The sequence below is a fragment of the Trichomycterus rosablanca genome, chromosome 11, assembly GCF_030014385.1.
Source record: "Trichomycterus rosablanca isolate fTriRos1 chromosome 11, fTriRos1.hap1, whole genome shotgun sequence".
Lineage (NCBI taxonomy): Eukaryota > Metazoa > Chordata > Actinopteri > Siluriformes > Trichomycteridae > Trichomycterus > Trichomycterus rosablanca.
Window position 1 is genome coordinate 24,419,512 of NC_085998.1, and position 20,393 is coordinate 24,439,904.

The 20,393-nt window shown below is 36.5% G+C and overlaps 2 protein-coding genes across 2 annotated transcripts; one reads left to right on the forward strand and one right to left on the reverse strand.

Annotated features, from left to right (window-relative positions):
• Window positions 1–3,747: 3,747 nt before the first annotated feature.
• Window positions 3,748–7,804, forward strand: c11h11orf58 (chromosome 11 C11orf58 homolog). Its single transcript, XM_063004567.1, has 5 exons — window positions 3,748–3,883; window positions 4,324–4,407; window positions 4,536–4,596; window positions 6,369–6,478; window positions 7,246–7,804. Exons 1-5 carry the CDS (start codon window positions 3,827–3,829, stop codon window positions 7,441–7,443), a joined length of 510 nt encoding a protein of 169 aa, XP_062860637.1. The 5' UTR covers window positions 3,748–3,826; the 3' UTR covers window positions 7,444–7,804.
• Window positions 7,805–9,992: 2,188 nt separating this feature from the next.
• Window positions 9,993–13,220, reverse strand: ppp1r15b (protein phosphatase 1, regulatory subunit 15B). The gene is made up of 3 exons (XM_063005095.1): window positions 13,064–13,220; window positions 11,368–12,440; window positions 9,993–10,501 (listed from the first exon to the last, which is right to left on the reverse strand). Exons 1-3 carry the CDS (start codon window positions 13,218–13,220, stop codon window positions 10,289–10,291), a joined length of 1,443 nt encoding a protein of 480 aa, XP_062861165.1. The 3' UTR covers window positions 9,993–10,288.
• Window positions 13,221–20,393: the final 7,173 nt, after the last annotated feature.

A 20,393-nucleotide genomic window follows, 5' to 3' on the forward strand; every position in this document is an offset into this window, starting at 1 on the left:
AATTAATCTTATCCACTGTCTTTATACCTCATGTATAAAGACAGTGGATAAGATTAATTTAATTTCTTTAGATATGTGGTAATTCTATCAGCATAATTCCCCAGTGAAGCAAGCATTGTTTAATGTCAGTTATTAAAATATCTCTATTGCAGTGTCTCACAAATAAATGAAGAACATTTGAACATGTAGGACAAATATTACCAAACATAAATCTTTGCTAAATGTAATGGTTGTAAACATATTAAACCCACTATCAGATACATACAAACAAAAACATTGCTGTGGCCCTGGAGGGACAGCTGAGAACATTGTTATTCAATTAAGCACACATGAATTTATAAATAATTTATTATACAATATAAACATTATTTTATATTTTTCAGTTTTGTAGAATGATTTTCACCAATTTTTCACAATGATGTTGTTAAATCATTACCTTTTGTGTGTGGCTATATTGCAGAGGTATTATTTTACACACATTTTACAAAAATAAGTCAAATGTTATAGAAATAGAAAAATAGAAAACAACAATAATAATAATAGCAATAGAAAATATACAATATATAAAAAGTTACAAATGTACATATAAACATTTAAGAAAAATGGTGCAAGTGGTAATAACAATTTAAGAAAAAAGAAAAAAAATGTAACAGTGACATTAACTAAATGTAAGCAGTTATAAGAATAACATATGTAAGTTAAATGTTATAACCACAAATTGATCATATATCCAATATTTTATTTTAAAAACTACTTTAATTACACATTGTTTACATTTGGCTAATTTTGCTATGTATTTATTGAGGTGTTTTATATTTTTTCAGAAGCAGTAGTCCAACAATACACAGGTTATAGTGGAAGACAAAAGTCACAATAATTGTACACATTCATTTGATTATGTAATGAGACCGGTATGCTGTCAGTGAAAAAAATGATGGAAGCAGCCTCCAAACAGCCAACTTGTAAGTGGTAATGTATACGCTATATGGCCAAAAGTATGTGGACATCGGACAGTGTGCTTCTTATCTCATTCCAAAATTACTTGCATTCATATGCAGCTGGAAGAGCATCAACAATTTACATGACAGATTATCACATTATGGTGATATGTGATATGTATTAACTAATGGCAACAGAGAAACCAATGTCATGTTTTTATTATTATTTATTAAGACCAAAAGTCTGAAAAGTAGTTTTGCAGTTTAAATCAAAGATATCAAAATCAAGATTTATTAGCTTATATCTCATGTATAAGAATCCAGGAGAGCTGGAAGCATTACTGCAATTCATTGTGGTGTCTTGTGACTCACCACAAACACTGATTAACAGATAGTATCACAAAATTAAGGTTTCTTTATTGATCCCCATTGGGGAAATTTGAGAAATTATAATGAAGATGGCATTATAGGACTACGTTCCTCTATACAACATGCATTGCTGGTAAAATAATTGATGTCAGACATAAAAAAGACATATAAAGTAGCTGAATTTGAATGCAAGTTAAATTCACTTAAATTTAGTTTGATTTGGATGTTTTACTATAAATAATATAGTGACTTTTGTAAGTCTCAGGTGACACTTTGATGTAGCTGGTATAGTGAGTGCCACAAAGCATGGTCTTGGGTCAGGAGTTTGTCATGTTTTCCTCGTCTCCATGAGGTTTTCCTCTGAGTACTTTCCACTACATGCAGAAGGTAGATTAGCTAATCTTGTTGTCCCTAGGTGTGTAAGTAAAAGAGAGAATGTATCTATGTTTATTATTACACCCAGTGTTTTTAGCAAGCTGAAGCAGCTTCCCAAAATAACAGATTATGTCATTAGACAGATTATGTCGACAGATTATGTCGTTTTAATGACAATAAATGTGTTCATTTTTTTAACATGCATAATATGTCCTACAGCGAGTGGCAGATATCATTACAGCCATGATGTTAATGTGCTCTGCAGCGAGTGCTGTAGATCATCACAGCCGTAAAATTGAGTTCTACAGCAAGTGCTGTAGATCACAGCCATGATATTAATGTGTTCTACAACAAGCATCTTAGATCATCACAGCCATGATATTGTGTTCCACAGCAAGTGCCAAAGATCATCACAATCTTGATGTTATCCGCGATAACGCACGATGACCTTGAGGGTTCTATTGCTTTTATACAAATTTTTAAAAAAAGAAACAAAATGAATTAAAAAATCCTGAATTTCATACCAAACAATACCATCCGCCAAAAAGTATTTCACAACAAATTAGTTGTTGTTATGCAACAGTAACAATTCCCTAATACTGTTAGGTGGACCGAGAACAACTGAACACAATGAAACTGGTTAGAAACGAGCTGTTATGAACTGTCTTGGGCAAGCCACAAAAAAAGGATGTAGAAGTGATTTTGTAAAAACAGCAGTCTAAATGAGAGGGTGGATTGCACAACCCAGACAGATAAAAGAGTCATATCAAATGTGTGTGGGACTCTCTGTAGAACACATTACGTTGTTAAAACAACCTAATTTTCTCATAAAAACATCATACTTTTCTAGTTAAAATGATATAAGTTTATAGCCCAACAATTAATGTAGACCCCACCACTCAATAGACTACACTTTATTCACAGAGTACAAAATAAAGGCAATACACAAAACCACAAAAAGTAGTAGCTCTAAGATGGTTAAAAAAGCAAAAATGCTCACCGTAGTGAAGGCAGCATCAATTTACATTACAACTACTGCAATGTCCAGCTCCACAACCAGTGTTCAACAGAATCAGGTCAATTAGGATGTTAAAACGTAAACTCCAAAAATTAAAAGCTGTTAGCTATAATGCCCTACTTTATTAAAAAGGGTAATGCACTTTTAAAAGAGATACCACATACGGCTATATTTATCTAATATAGCAATATTAAGAGCCGTCACAAGGTAACTGGGTCCGACCCGTCATATCAAGAACTACTGCATGAATGATGAGGAAAAGAGTTATATTTGAGTCCGGGTCAAGTTTGGAGTCATTAGAGACAAGTGGCATTCATTGTCTGTTTTACCACCACTTTATCTGCTTTATCAGGGTCCTGGGGGGTCTGATTTATTGGGTGCTGTCAGGGAACTATTTATCTATAGTTTGATAATTACATGGCATGTATTGTTCCAAAATACCTTGTTCATAAAATATTATTAAATGTGTTGGAGAAAGTAGACTCCATCTAGGAATTAAATTCACTTTTGTTTTATAGTTAAATTAGTCTTTAGGTTCAATTTTATATAAGCAGAGAGGATTGAATATACCAGCCCAACTCAACCTTAAGTACATATTTTGGATTTATTAATTTCGCTAATGATGGAAGTAGGCTTTTATTCTGAGGCAGCTGCAAGGTGGTCCGTGACCTTGCAGGTCTGTGTACCTGTGGTCAGGCTCAAGTGCACGTGTTCATTACATTTACATTGTCTACATGCATGCATGACCGTAGAGCACGTTCGCAATGCACTACCGTAATACACCTAATATTTGAGTCCGCTGCATTTTTATATACGGTTGAAGTGACAGGATAGTTTAAATTTGGACAAATAAAATACCCGTTTTGCTGTTTATTAATAATTTGCTTTGAATTGAACATACAATGACCAAAGGTACTCGGACTTTTCATAGACCAGATAGTTATAGACAAGCGCAGACCTGTGTGAAGCCGAACATAGCCTGACCAAAAATACTACCCTGCGTGCACTGTATAACGACTGACGTCTTGACTTCACAGCTGTGTGTTAAGTTGAACACACCTAATGTGTTGAAACGCGTTTGAAGCGATTGCCATGTTTTTGTCTTGGTAGTTTGTGTACGTGTAAAATGAGTGATTCTACTGAAAGGCTTCAAGGGACAAAACGAGCTGCTTCTCCCAATGAAGTATGTCGTATACTGGTCTTATTAGCAGCATACTAACTAGCTAATGTCATTAGATGAGTAAATAATCAGCCTTGCCGGCAAACCCAGTGAAGCAGATTCTTGTTTTAGGGTGCTAACCAACGTGCTACGACAGTAAAACTGTTGGCTAATGTTTATGTTTATATACATTCAAATACTACATACAGTATGTCTTACAAAATAACAGAACTGAAATACATTTTAGACGTAGATTGGTTCCGCGTCCATCTGTTGTTTAATAGTTAAAGCTGAACTATATTTAATTTAGCTAATAAAACCTAGGTACAGTGTTCAGACTAGCTGTAAGGTTTCGCTGGTTAAAACTGCTCATTTTAGCGACTTGATTTGATGTCAGTTTATACTTTAATGGCAGGAACGTTTATCTGTGGTTGAACAATTTTACAATAACCATTCTTCTGCAGTCAGGATCTGTACAGTGGGAGTCAGCAGATCTGGGGACCGATGAAAGGAAAAACAAGTTTTTGAGGCTAATGGGGGCTAAAAAGGTTCATTTACACATCACTTTACATTCTCCACTTTCATTACATACTCTCATGTGTACAATAAATAAACTGAACATATATATATTTTTTTTAAGTCCATAATTTTGTTAATTTTTGAACATTTCTTTTAGAAAGAGCACACTGGACGCCTTGTAATTGGAGATCACAAATCTACATCAAAAGTTCGCACTGGTGAGTAAACAGCACTAAATAAATCAACTTTAATTACATGTTGGAGAAAATAAATGTCTCAGGAGGTTTTACGTGGGTAATGTGACAGTGTCACTATGTGGTTAAAGATAAGTCTAACCATAAATGGGGCATTTGGATATACCCCATTTCATCTATTTTTAACCCAATATGGTAAATTCAGCAAATGAACAGTAATTGTGGATTTCCGTAAACATTTCGATAAGACTGTACTGTATGTTAACTTTAAATAACAAAATTAGATACATGTTGGCTGACAAAAATATCAATTATGCATATGCCCAGGACTATAAAAGAAAGTAGACTTAGACGTAGTAGTAGGATATAGAAAGAGCTGAAGATGAAGTCATTTTACCTTTTTAGCAAAAAAAAAGCATAACCTCACATAAAAATGGCTTTACCAGAAGATGATCAAAGGTTGGAACGGCCCAGCTAGAGCCCAGAGCTGAATCCAATGAAAATCCAAATGAAAAGAGCACTTTTGTTGAGAAAAATAATCAAAGATTGCCAATTTAAGATGTGCCATGCTGAGCGACTCCTTTCCAGTCGCAGCAACAGTTCCTCTAAGCGGCAACCCTCCTCAACTATCTTTTCATTAGTTATTTAGGCTTAAAGCAGCATCCAGATATGTATAACAGGACTTCACGGCCAAATTTTCCATGCATCAGTCACCATAAGCATATTACTGTTATGCTATAATCCTACCTAGACATTCCAAGCCAATATCATCAAAAACCCTGTTGCCATGATTTACAAACAGCAGCTCAACTAACCTCATTCATCAATAAAATATGACAAATTGAATGGAACACTCAGACCACCAACAAACTCTGTGAAATACACCCAAACATTAACATTAAACCAAGAACGACACATAGACCAAGTCATACACACAAGGTGCAGAATTGGCCACAGTAGAATAACCCATCACCGCCTAATAAAAGGAGAAACACTTGTTACAATAAAACACATCCTGATAAAATGCCCCAAATACTTAAAGGAAAGACAACAAGTACACATACCTAAAACCACAAAAGACATTTTTACACAAGAACAGTTTTAACCTACCTTGCAACCATAAAAGTAAAAATATAAAATGGACCCACAATATGAAGACAAGATACAACAAGCAGACTTAAACATAATACCGATTATGCCATAAAATGACACAAATGTGTAAAACATGGCATTAAAATCCAAACAAACATTCACCATTATCAAGTCCACCCATCCACAACCAAGCTTTTCCCCACTCCTGTCATCACCTTCCTTGAGGGCCTCACCTCCAAAGGTATCTGCAAACAAACAAGTATTAATCAAACTTGAGCTTTTTGGGGGGATTTGCTGCTCAGCACAAAGAGAAGACCACCCTGAACTCAAGCCCAACATGCTGAGAGTTACCCTCTCCTCGTTTAAGTCTCATATTCACTCTTTATACAGTACAGTAGATGGTGTTGTCTGCACTTGTAATATACCATTAGCTAAAGGTGCATTATCCCACTAGTAACACAGGAAACAACTAAAATGTTGAGCTTTAAAATAAAAAAGAAAAGAAATACACAAATAACCTAAAACTTAAGAAAGTGAAATTATAGCACAGGTAGTAGGATTGTTCACTGGCTGATAGACAGAGGTAAACACTACTGATTCTAGTCTTAAGTATCTTCTTGAGTCCTTATGTCTACTTGGCAATAGTGAATTAAAAACTGTTTGTATGTACTCAGATTACACATTTTGGTTTGTGGTCTCTTTAGATGCAGAAGATCAGAGGATCAGCTCTGAGCTGGAGCACCAGTATCAGCAGGGTCTAGATGGAAAGCTCTCAGGCCGGAACAGAAGACACTGTGGTCTGGGATTTAGTGAGGTAAAACATTTAATTGACTTTTTCTATTTGATCTGCAATCATTCTTTTTCTATTCGATCATCCAATAATTCATAATAGCATTGGCTCATGTATAGACATTATTGAATATTTTGTTAAATTATTTAGGAAATATTCTTTTATTTACTAACAGATTTTTATTGCTTCAGTAAATATATTTAATTTACATTAGTACAAGTCAGAATTGTTATGTTAAAATGCATGGATGAATTATGTCTGCACATTTTCCCTGTTAGTAAAATAACTTAACATGCAAATTACGCTACTGAATTTAATAATCAAATCAAATTTGATAAAGTTGGTTACTTGTTTTCGACCGTTGCCTATAGTCAGACTGTGAAGAGTTTGACACAATCTACCTGTGGCAGCATATACTTTAGGTATTTCTTTAGGTATGACAAAAGGTATTTGTTTAGGTATGCTGCAGATTTTTATACTAACAATGCAGAAGCTTTAACCAAGGAGTAGATGAATAGTGAAGATGAGAGGTGACCTAAAACCAAGTGATTAAGAGAATGCAATCAGGTGTATCTCATACAGCCCTGCGGCTCTTTTGTGTAAAAGTTAATATCACTAGTTTGAATTTTATATTTATTAGAAAATACAGACTATAGTGTAACATGACATTCTGCTATATTGAGTTAGCAGCTATAGAAAAGCCAACAAGAAACAGAGATCTATAATTTGTTAGTAATTTTATTGTTAGTAATTTATTTATTATTTTTTTGTAATCGCTTTCTCCCTTACAGCCTGCTCCAAGACCTGAGAGTGTTATTGAATCAGAAAGGCCAGGAAATGCAGACAGCTCTTCTGAACCGATACAAGAACACCAAGAGGAGCCTGAAAAGAAAAATGTTCCCAGTCAAGATCAGGAAAACCCAAAAACCTCAGACTCAAAGGAAGACAGAAAAAAAAGTTTTAAAATGTCATTTGTCAAGGCTTCATAAAGCTACAAAAAAGGTTCTTTTAACTGTCCTCCAGTTTTCTCTTCTTTAAACCTGGAATTTTGATTTCTCTTTTACAGACCAGATTATTTTTCAAGCACATAAATTCAACCTTTACTTTCCCAGTTCTGAGAAAACAACTGATTTTTTTAAAAGTATACAGACATTAATGTGCGTCATATAGAAACATCAGTATTGAATGTATGTAAATAATTTGTTTGCTATCAATAAAAAGAACAATAATGTAGTGTAATGTTAAGCATCTTTCAAAATTCTGCATTAGTACAATTTGAGAAATTCTTAGCCACCCTGAACCTGCAGTGGTCAGTGCTGCACCCACACTAATAAATGTTTTTTTAATTAACTTTGTAATAATCTAAGCTTCAAATACAATTTTGTTTTGTTCATGCACTGAACCATAGATGTGTGGTTAGTTTTAGTTAAAAATAGTTTTCCTTTTCATTTTTTTGTGAAAAAGTATTTGATATGTTTGATATCATACAAACTGTTTTATATCTTCAAAGACAATTTCATATAAAACAAATTATTAAAGGAAAATATATTCAGCACAATCAGTTAATTACTGCCAGTTCTGTTGTACCTAAACATTACTTTAGTATAATGTTTTCATCAATATTAAGTAGGCTAAGAATGTCTCTACAATCATTACACTATGCTACAATTAAAAGCTATTAAAAGAAAGAAATGTATTGTTTTTTAGTCATGGTTTCAACAAAATTGCATTGAGTTTTCTCCTAATGGAAACAAATAACTTCATCAATAGTTGTCAATAGTTAATATTTCCAGATGTTTTCAGCACACCAGCATTCCTCCAAGCGATGACACATCCAGGAAGTTATAAAAGATGGTATTCATTGGTAAAGTTGCAAGGTAAAAGCCACTACTAATTAACTAAAGACCACAAATCTTTTTGGAATAATGTTCTGTGGACTAATGAATTAAAAGCAAAATTTATTTTTATTTATTTATTTTAAAACCTGGTTTTCATTATATCTTGCATAAAGCTAATGCAGTACTCCACAATAATAAGCACATTAAACAGTCAAATGCTTATGGTAGCATGATGGTAAATGGATCCTTTGCTGCTCTCGGAATGGGTGACGACAGCTTTTAGGTGTATACAAGCTAGTAGTGTTTTCCATTTATCACATCAGTGTGTGTTTGTTCATTTAATATTTGTAGAGTTTAGATTAAAAAATACAATTTTGGCAAGAGTTGAAAGTTTTTTGGAATTATGAGGTGTTTGCTTTTTCCAAAACTGTAAGACATTTAGCATGTTGTTTGTTTGTGTGTGTGTCTTTGGCTGCTGTGTGTTAAGTTTTGACAAAAGGAGACAGTTTTACAAAATTGGGTATTAGTGAGAGACAGGAGAAAACTGTAATTACCATTTATGCAAAGGTATGATTTAGTTGATAACTGATTAAGATATATAGGGACACTATTTAAAATGCAAAAAGCTGTATATCAATGCTTTAAAATGTTTTTTTAATTTTTTTGTTTCATAATTGGGGCTCGACGAAAGCATATTTACATTTTACATTTACATTTTCGGCATTTAGCAGACGCTTTTATCCAAAGCGACTTACAGTTGTGACAGTATTTAGTCTAAGCAATTGAGGGTTAAGGGCCTTGCTCAAGGGCCCAACAGTGGCAACCTGGTAGTGGTGAGGCTTGAACCGGCAACCTTCTGAATACTGGACCAGTACCTTAACCACTAGGCTACACTGCCGACATATCATGAGATTTAACCCAAAGAGGTTCTCTAAAGATGGTTAGAGTTTATTATACAGCCTTTTGTGCATCCCTAACAGATGCTGGTGACTGTCTGATTGCATCAGGCAACCAGAGCAGAATAATTGAGACTCCAGAGATCTAGCCTCACCCACTCCCACCTTCTCAGGTTTGCCAGTCTCCTCCATGAGTAATAGAAGCTACTTTGCTAACTGCCTTCCCACAATGCACTGCCCCTGCTGCAATCACTTGCAATCCTTTCACAGCCAACAAGTGCAGTGCTTGTTGCCTGGTGACCAAGTGCACCATGGCAGCCCCCAGGAATTACAGTATTTACCTACACACACAGGCGGATTTGTGGATCTTTAAAGTAATTAAACTTTTACAGTAACCACAGAGAACTAAGAGTTTAATCAGTTCTAAATTCAGGTAAAGCTTGTTTCCTTGCTAGAATTTGTGTGTGTGTAAATGCAGCTGTTTAGCTGCAGCTGTGTAAATGCTTGTTTTTAGCACATGTCTAAAGAGAGACAAATCACCATTAAAGTAGTTAATTCAGTTGTAGTCAAGTGTTTAATACTGCCTACATCTTTGCTCCTCTTTAAACCATGTAATTTATACTTCCACTGATGTGTGAAGGGGAGATGCTAATTGATTACTTCTCTGGGGAAAGAGTTTCATCATATCTTGTTTTTATGCCTCTTACACATCATCCTTTAAAAGAATTGCATAGCACTTCATAAAGAACTGAAAAACAAATAAATGCAGTATTAATACTAAAACTAACAAAATATATTTAAATATTGTTCTGCAAAAACTAGTTTATTTCACATTTTTCCACAACCAAATTGTAATCAAATACATAATATGAAAAAAAATGATATCCTCATAGAAAAAATGACATACTACTATAAATACCATCTACACTTATAGTTACAAACTGCTGTCACATTACCGTCTACCACTGCTCAGTGAGGCACTGAACAAACGTTATTTAGACTTTACAACATTAGGTAGAAAAATGCATTTATAACACATCACTTAGGTCTGTTTTTTATAAAAACCTCTACATGTTCCAATGTTGTAGCTAGGAGTCTCATTATTTGGTCAGTGTGCATTGTTGAAGGGCTGAGAACTTGTCTCTGTGTGATGGATTGAAACAATATCCAATGACCTGCTCAGTTTCCAAAATTCTCTTCTGGAAGCGGGTTCTATCCCGAGCATATTCCTCCCACGGCCCCTTACGGCATGCTTGAAGGGCAAATGACCACACTCGCATCTTGTGAACTTGTACAACTGGAGAGAATTTTACCTGGAAAAAAGAAAGACAACATAAATAGCACACAGAAAACAAACAAACAAAAACACATTTTATGACTGGTAACATTTAAAACAATAGGTGTAAGTAAGAGCTGTTTATTTAGTTCAGAGTGGGGAGCAGATTACCAAAAAAGTTCATTAAGTTTAGGGGTCACAAACAAAAATTTTTTATGGAGAGTGTTGGAGACCGAATGAAAGTTTAAAAGGTTTGCCTTAAAATGACCCCACAAGCATAAATACTTTATGCTATATAAATGCTATATAAATACTATATTACTTTATTTAACCTATCAAGTCATGAGGGATGCTAACTAGAATTCTTGATAACACTTGTGGTATGAGACAAACAGGAATAACTCAAATTTGCCCAGTGTGTACAAAAATTCTAGTTAACTAAATAAAAGCATATTCTATGTAATTAAATAATCGAATGGAAGGAGGGAACAACCCTCACAGACACAGGTAGAACATGCCTAACTTCTCAAAGATGGTGACCAGAGGAATCGTTTGTAAATTCTCTGTGGTAACCTAGACTGAAAGTTGCACTTGCTGATTATATGTTATTTCTTTTAATTCTGATAGTAACGTTATAATGCATGCATACTTTATGAGGGACATGACAAATACTGAATTCAACATATGAAACCAGGTCTGAATATAAGCCAGCAAATAAAACTATTATACTGAATCTCATTATGTCCTTTTTAATATGGCATTGTTTAAGATACTGGATTATTGATCCCGAGGTCAATGTTCAAGTCCCACCACCACTAAGGTACCCCCGATGGGCCCTTGAGCACAGCTGTTAACCTTCAGCTGGCTGGAGTGGAAATGTAAATATATTTTAAATATATTTACCTTCTTAATGCTAGGAGTCTTCTTCTTTGTGCTGGCACTAATAGTTTTAGTTGTAGGTCTTTTCCAGGGAACTGTAGTCAGCTTTTCCACACAGAGAAGAGGACACCTGTGATTTACAACCTTCCTTGGCATCAAACATGGCTTCCTGCACCTAGCATTTGTTGGGTATCTAGTCGTTTTAGGGTTTAGCTGATGAAAGTCAGCTGAACCTTCATCTTGGTCATCCATACACACTTGTGAGCTCTTGAGAGGAGCTCTAAAATTCAGAGGGTAGTAGGGGTCATCATCCCGAGACAGAGACTTCCACAATGCTTCCTCTTCGTCTTCTGAATTGTTAGCCCCTGTGTTTTCCTGCTCACTTGACTCTGAGCAGGAGGACACACCAATTGATAATGACGTGCACTGCTTCTTTTGTTGGTTAGAAATTGCACTGGTCAGACATGCTGTGAAGTGCAGTGGGTGGTAGGGATCATTTGATCTAGTAAGGAGGTCCCAAAGTCCATCACTTTCCTGTCGCTCCACGTCAGTGCATGAACCATCAGAGCTGCCCCAGCTGAGATCACTGTCTGGACCTTGACCAGTGATCTTTGAAGTGGATATATTGAATTCTAGTCCTGTATGACAATCATCCTGCTTCTGAATATCATTTCCAAAAAGACTTGACAGGCAATTTGTAAAGCTACTATCATTAGTGTATATTCCCTCTGAATTTTTATGAAAATTCCAGTCAAAGCTATGTTTCCAGCCATACTGGTCTCCTACACAAATATCTTCATCGTCGGTAAGGCATCCAGTTGCACGGCACACAAAATCATCCACCAGTGAGCAGCACAGATCATCATTTACCAGACTTGACAGAACAGACTTGGAGTGTGAGTTTAGGTCAAAAGGATCACTTGTAAACTTCGAAAGTGGACTTGAACCTGCCACTACAACATTCCTGTTGCTTTCAAAAAGTGATGACAGGAGGAAACCATCAGCTGAATCACTAGTGGCATTTGTCATGTGCTGAATGTGCTCTCCTGTGTCATCTGTGATGCGCAGGTGAACCTCAAACCTGAACATCTGAAAGACTGAAAAGCAAACAAAAGAGCTTAAGATATAGGGCAAACTTTAAGTTGTTTTTAAAGAAATAAAAGAATAAGGTTATCATGACCCTCTCAGTCTTTGATCTAACGACAACATGTAACCAAATATAAATAGCCTAGCCTATATTAAGTGAGGATTTCCATAGATAAGGATGATTAAAAAAAAAAATCAAACAAAAAAAAAAAACACTGTACATTAGCATTCCATCCAGTTGACATGTATTGTCTTTCCTCTCTGAAGAAAATGTATTAACTTGTATATGATTCTGATCAGTAGAAACAATCCACATAAATGCCCATAACTTGCATTTAAGTACTTTCTGTACATTCCTCAGATTTCACCATTTACTTAAATTGTACAGCTGAAATCATTTATAATGGAAAACATTATTAATTGAAATTTTACATTGAGTAAATCAAACTCCCTCTCTCTCTCTCTGTGTACTCAACAGTAAACAGATGCCTGTATATATTACGTCAGTGATTTTTATTTAATGCCATTGATATAAAAAAGCAAAAAAACAAAAACAAAAAAAAATCCTTTTTAATCGTTCATATTATGAAGAAAACGAAGTTAATAACAGTGTTGTGTAGTAAGAAGTGCCTACCTGTCATTAAGCTGTAACAGATGACCTGAAGCAGTAAGCGCAGGTTTTCCCACAGCACGCTCAGGATCTGTTTAGTCCACGGTAACAGCGGAAGGCTACTCTGGCTAAAGCGCTGCAGCGCGCCCCGCTCTCTCGCTCTTCCCGTCACGCTCTCCATCTGCCTTCCGCCGTGAAAAATATCAAGTATTGTGATACTCCTCCGTCATCGAGTTTTCCTCACAGGAAGCTGTTGTTTGTTCTTGACTATGCGCAAAATACATCTTACATCTAATATATTAATAACTACAAGCGAAGGTCTGTGAAGTCATTGTTACGTTTTAACTGTAATATGGGAGGAAGGATCTGAAGAAACAAGCCACACACTCACTGCTGCTGAACGTTATGTGTGAAGCAGCGTCTCCAGTGCTAAGAGACTTACTTACCTGTCTGAATAATAACTCCGCCCATAAAAAAGAAAACCCGCCCACAAACTACAGCATATCACACTATGAACTGAGAACAGAATGATGCCGTTTTTATTAAAACCACCAATTTCTTAAAAAAGCGCATTTCATAAGTTTGGGATGTTTTGTAAACTCAATAAAAATAAACTGTGATTGTTGATTCATTTGAATCGTTAACCAACAAAAGTAAAAAGAACAGATTTTCACAAATGTTTTCACTAATCACCTTCATTGCATTTTGTAAATAAATACAGATTTAGAATTTGATGCCTGCAACACACTTCAAAAAAGTTGGGTCAGAAGCATGTTTAGCACTGAATTCCATAACCTTTCCTATTAATGAGACTTTTTTAATAATTAGGAAAGTAAAGACAATAATTATTGCAGTTTGCAAATAATTTTTATCCATTCTTGCTTGACACAAGACTTAAGCTGCTCAACGGACCATGGTCAGTGTTGTTTGTCTGATTATCTTCTTTAAGATGCATTATACATTTTTAATAGAAGACCAATCTGGACTGCAGGCAGGCCAGTCAAGCACTTGCACTCTGTGTCAACAAAGACACATTGTTGTAGCAAATGCACAATGAGGCCTTAATCTTGCCGAGATAACCACAGACTTCCCAGGACAAGATGTTGGCTTGATGGCAGTATGTCCTCCGCGTCAACAGAACCTTCACACATATGCAGGTCATCCATGCCGTGGGCACTGATGCACCCTTGTACCCTGACCAGCAAAATGTCTGGTTTTGCACTTTTCACTGATAACAGTCTAGATTATTCTTTTTCGTCTTTGGCAGTTCATCTTTTTCGACTTCCATTTTTTTTCTTCCTGAAAACAATTTGAAATGTGTATGGATTTCTCTCTGCATAGCAGTTTTACAGAGTTTTAGATGTGTTTCTGTGTTGTGTTAGATGTGCAGCAGACTGTGTTAAGTAACAACAACCCCCCCCATCCATGTGGCTATATTTATCACAGTAGCATGATAGTTTCTTATGCAGTGCTGTCTTAGAGCTCAGAGCTATTACACATTTCCAGTCTTGCTCTACCTGGACTAAGATTTCTGCGGTTTCCCTGAATTTTTTTTAACAATATTATGTACTGCAGATGGTGAAAGATTTGTGTTAAGAAATGTTCTTTTTGATTGTTCTTTCTGACTGACAACTGTTTCGTGAAGTTTGGCACAAAGTGGTTATCCACAACCTACAGTATCTTAGCTTGGAAAGACTGACCCTTCGGTTGATCCTCCTTTTGTACTCAGTCATGATTCCCTTACCTGTTACCAATTTATTTGCTTACTGTAGAATGTTTCAAGACACTGTGACTTGAATATTCTATAATAAAAAATGCACTTTTATTTTGCCCTGTTTCAGGCATAAATTTTCTAAAGGGTTCTATCTGGCCTTTAAGTAAAAAATTAACATACATTTGGTCACATTTCCTCTTTAGTCTGGTCATACTGGTAATTTTTTGGCCTCATTTAAAAATAAAAAAGGACTTGTGGAAGGATTTAGAGGACAAGAAAGACCAAGAAGGGTGACATCACAAACATTGCTTAGTCAACCAACAGCTGTTATTCTGATCATAGCTAATTTTATGATAGACTGCAACATAACACATTGCTTTTTAAACCCCTCCCCCCAAAGTGACATGTATTTACTCTATATACCTACTATTAAAGGTTTCTGTAAAAAAAAAGTATTGCCATATTCTGATATCCTTAATCTTTACAAATATATCAGAATAAGTTGTTTTACAATATGCAAAATAAATAATTAATTAATTTATTTATTTATCAAACCCAGGTGTATATGGCAATGTCTATTCTATAACAATTGCGCATGTCATGGACAGATACAGTGTATCACAAAAGTGAGTACACCCCTCACATTTCTGCAAATATTTTATTATATCTTTTCATGGGACAACACTATAGAAATGAAACTTGGATATAACGTAGAGTAGTCAGTGTACAACTTGTATAGCAGTGTAGGTTTACTGTCTTCTGAAAATAACTCAACACACAGCCATTAATGTCTAAATGGCTGGCAACATAAGTGAGTACACCCCACAGTGAACATGTCCAAATTGTGCCCAAAGTGTCAATATTTTGTGTGACCACCATTATTATCCAGCACTGCCTCCTGGGCATGGAATTCACCAGAGCTGCACAGGTTGCTACTGGAATCCTCTTCCACTCCTCCATGATGACATCACGGAGCTGGTGGATGTTAGACACCTTGAACTCCTCCACCTTCCACTTGAGGATGCGCCACAGGTGCTCAATTGGGTTTAGTCCATCACCTTTACCTTCAGCTTCCTCAGCAAGGCAGTTGTCATCTTGGAGGTTGTGTTTGGGGTCGTTATCCTGTTGGAAAACTGCCATGAGGCCCAGTTTTCGAAGGGAGGGGATCATGCTCTGTTTCAGAATGTCACAGTACATGTTGGAATTCATGTTTCCCTCAATGAACTGCAGCTCCCCAGTGCCAGCAACACTCATGCAGCCCAAGACCATGATGCTACCACCACCATGCTTGACTGTAGGCAAGATACAGTTGTCTTGGTACTTCTCACCAGGGCGCCGCCACACATGCTGGACACCATCTGAGCCAAACAAGTTTATCTTGGTCTCGTCAGACCACAGGGCATTCCAGTAATCCATGTTCTTGGACTGCTTGTTTTCAGCAAACTGTTTGCTGGCTTTCTTGTGCGTCAGCTTCCTTCTGGGATGACGACCATGCAGACTGAGTTGATGCAGTGTGCGGCGTATGGTCTGAGCACTGACAGGCTGACCTCCCACGTCTTCAACCTCTGCAGCAATGCTAGCAGCACTCATGTGTCTAATTTTTAAAGCCAACCTCTGGATATGACGCCGAACACGTGGACTCAACTTCTTTGGTCGACCCTGGCGAAGCCTGTTCCGAGTGGAACCTGTCCTGGAAAACCGCTGTATACCTTGGCCACCATGCTGTAGCTCAGTTTCAGGGTGTTAGCAATCTTCTTATAGCCTAGGCCATCTTTGTGGAGAGCAACAATTCTATTTCTCACATCCTCAGAGAGTTCTTTGCCATGAGGTGCCATGTTGAATATCCAGTGGCCAGTATGAGAAAATTGTACCCAAAACACCAAATTTAACAGCCCTGCTCCCCATTTACACCTGGGACCTTGACACATGACACCAGGGAGGGACAACGACACATTTGGGCACAATTTGGACATGTTCACTGTGGGGTGTACTCACTTATGTTGCCAGCTATTTAGACATTAATGGCTGTGTGTTGAGTTATTTTCAGAAGACAGTAAATCTACACTGCTATACAAGCTGTACACTGACTACTCTAAGTTATATCCAAGTTTCATGTCTATAGTGTTGTCCCATGAAAAGATATAATGAAATATTTGCAGAAATGTGAGGGGTGTACCCACTTTTGTGATACACTGTATATGTAAAATGTTGAGCTAATGTTAATCAATCATAGTGACCATGGCAGGGTTGACCTGCATATGTGTAAAGGTACCATTGATGCTGAAGTGTATATTTGAATTTTAGAGAGACATAATAATAGACACTGTGTGATTGACCGTCATGCTTGCAAATCAGATCTGTCTCTTATTGAAAATGTATGACGAATCAAAAAGTGACAAGTTTAAAATATATACAGTTGTAATCAGAAATATTAAAACCCCTTCACCTTAAATTGTATTATGGCTAAGTCTAGGAAATCAGAGATGGTGCAAAATAAGCATGAAAAGTTCACTGAATATTGAAGAGACTGTTTTTAAACGTTTCACAATAAGCAGGTCAGTTGGTAACAGGTCAGGGAATCATGTCTGGGTATAAAAGGAGTATCCACCAAAGGCTCAGTCTTCACAAGCAATGATGGGTCATGGCTCACCACTGTGTTTAAAATTTCATGAAAGAATAGTCAATCAGTTCAAAAAGAACATTTCACAATGTAAGACTACACATAATTAAAATTTTTTACCATCTCACTTACATTATATTGTGAAAAGATTCAGGGGATCTATAGAAATCTCAGTCTGTGTAGGACAAAAACAGAAACCCCTACTTAATTTGTGACCTTTGAGCCCTCAGATAACATTGCATAAGAAACCATCATGCTACTGTGATTAATATAACCACACAGGCTTGGGAGTCAAGTCAACTTTATTTATATAGCGCTTTTTACAATAGACATTGTCTCAAAGCAACTTTACAAAATCCAGGACCAACAGATACAAAAAAACCCTGTTGAGCAAGCCGAGGGCGACTGTGGCAAGGAAAAACTCCCTGAAAATTACAGGAAGAAACCTTGAGAGGAACCAGACTCAGCAGGGCCCATCCTTCTTGGGTGGCCAGGAGGATACTTTAAATAAATACACGATTTACACAGAGCATACGAACACAGAATTAAATGATCTAAAAGTTATAACTGGTAATAAATAGATAAATAATAATAGAGTTGTTCTTCGCTGTAGTCTTCAATAATGTCTGTAGTGATTTCTCGTCATTCTTGGTGCAATTACTCCAGACCCGTCACATCCGGCAGGAGCAGCATAGTTGTCACGGCAGTCTCGACTTTAATCCTTAACCTCGGCGGGTAAACAGGTTTCCATCAGAACGCCTTTGGAGTAAAACAACAAAGAATGTAGTTAATAATGTACAATGCGAGTTGAGTAAAACAGTTTTACAGAGAGTTTTAGACTCCGGCAGCCCTAATTATTACAGCATAACTAAAAGGGAGCGCGAGCAGGTAACAAGGTCATGAAGGCTTTCACAGGACATCAGCGCCCACCTCTCCTACCCAAACCGGAGTGATCGGACAAGAGAGGCAGAACGACAGCAACCCAACATCCCTGATCACCACAAGTTTCTATGACCAAGAACCCCCAAGCTCTGCGCCTTTGTCTATACTAATCAAAAGCCTGAGAAAATAAATATGTTTTCAGTCTAGACTTAAACATTGAGACTGTGTCCGAATCCTGAATAGAGGCAGGAAGATTATTCCAAAGTTGTGGAGCTTTGTAAGAAAATGCTCTTCCACCAGCTGTGGTCTTTTTAATTTTAGGAACTATAAGTAACCCTGCATCTTGTGAACGAAGTGGACGCGCTGGGCTGTAGTGATTAATAAGTTCACTCAGATACTGTGGAGCCAGACCATGTAGCACTTTATAGGTTAGTAAAAGTATTTTGTAATCAATGCGGAATTTAACTGGCAGCAAGTGTAGAGATGATAGAACAGGACTGATATGATCAAATTTTTTAGTTCTAGTTAGCACTCGAGCTGCTGCATTTTGAACTAACTGGAGTTTGTTTATGGATCTACCAGAGCATCCAGTTAGAAGAGCATTACAATAATCTAACCGAGAAGTTATAAACGCATGGATCAGTTTTTTAGCGTCATTAACAGATAGTATATTTCTTATTTTAGAGATATTACGCAAATGATAGAAAGCAACTCTAGTAATATTATTAATGTGTGTATCAAAGGAAAGATCTGAATCTATTGTGACACCCAAGTTTTTTACATCTGGGCTGGGAGTAACAGAGAAAGTGTTTAGGTTTAGCACCAGGTTAGACAACTTGTCTCTTGCAGCTTTAGAGCCAACAAGTAAAACCTCAGTTTTATCTGAATTAAGTAAAAGAAAATTACACGACATCCAGTTTTTTATGTCGTTTACACAATCTTCTATCTTACTGATTGTGTCAGTATCATTTGGTTTGGCTGATATATACAGCTGTGTGTCATCTGCATAGCAGTGAAATTTTATGCCATGTTTATGAATAATTTCACCTAGTGGAAGCATATAGAGTGTAAATAATAGCGGTCCAAGTACTGACCCCTGTGGAACACCACACTTTACTTTTGTAGCTTCAGAGCATTTATTATTTACATAAACAAATTGCGAGCGGTCAGTCAGATATGATTGAAACCAAGAGAGTGCGAGTCCTTTAACACCTACTGTATTTTCTAGCCTCTCCAGTTAAATGTTATGATCGACCGTATCAAACGCTGCGCTAAGATCTAATAGAACAAGAAAAGAGACACATCCATTATCAGAAGACATTAACAACTCGTTAACTACTCTAATTAATGCGGTTTCGGTACTATGATTGGGTCTAAATCCTGATTGAAATTTTTCATGAATACAATTTTCATTCAAATAAGAGCATAACTGTTTGGAAACGACTTTTTCTAATATTTTAGAGACAAAAGGAAGGTTTGAAATTGGCCTATAATTAGCTAGTACATGTGGATCAAGATTAGGTTTTTTAATCAGGGGTTTAATAACGGCACTTTTAAACAATTTAGGTACGTACCCAAGGCTAAGGGATGCATTGATTAATGTAAGCAGGGGCTCTACAATAGCTGGGAGTAAATCTTTAAGTAAACGAGTTGGAACAGGATCGAGTATACACGATGATGACTTCGATGATTTAATCAACATAGTTAGTTCATTTTGGGAGATTGGATTAAAGGAATTTAGTTGGATTAACTCGTTACTATTATCACCAATGCTGCTCGGAGTGAGTCCATACTTAACATTGGCAAGTGACACACTTTGACTCTGAAGTCGTATTTTTTCTATCTTGTCATTAAAGAATTTTTAAAAAATCATCGCTGGTACAGTCAGGCGGTATATTAGATTCAGTTTCATTGACGTTTTTAGTTAATTTGGACACTGTCTCGAAAAGGAATCTGGGATTGTATTTATTTTTCTCTATTAGGGACGAATAATATAAAGATTTAGCTTTTATAAGTGCATGTTTATACTCAGTTAGAGCATCTTTCCAAGCAATCTTATACACCTCCAGTGTCGTGTGACGCCACTTGCGTTCTAATTTCCGTGCTGCTTGTTTAAGTGCGCATGTGTGGTCATTGTA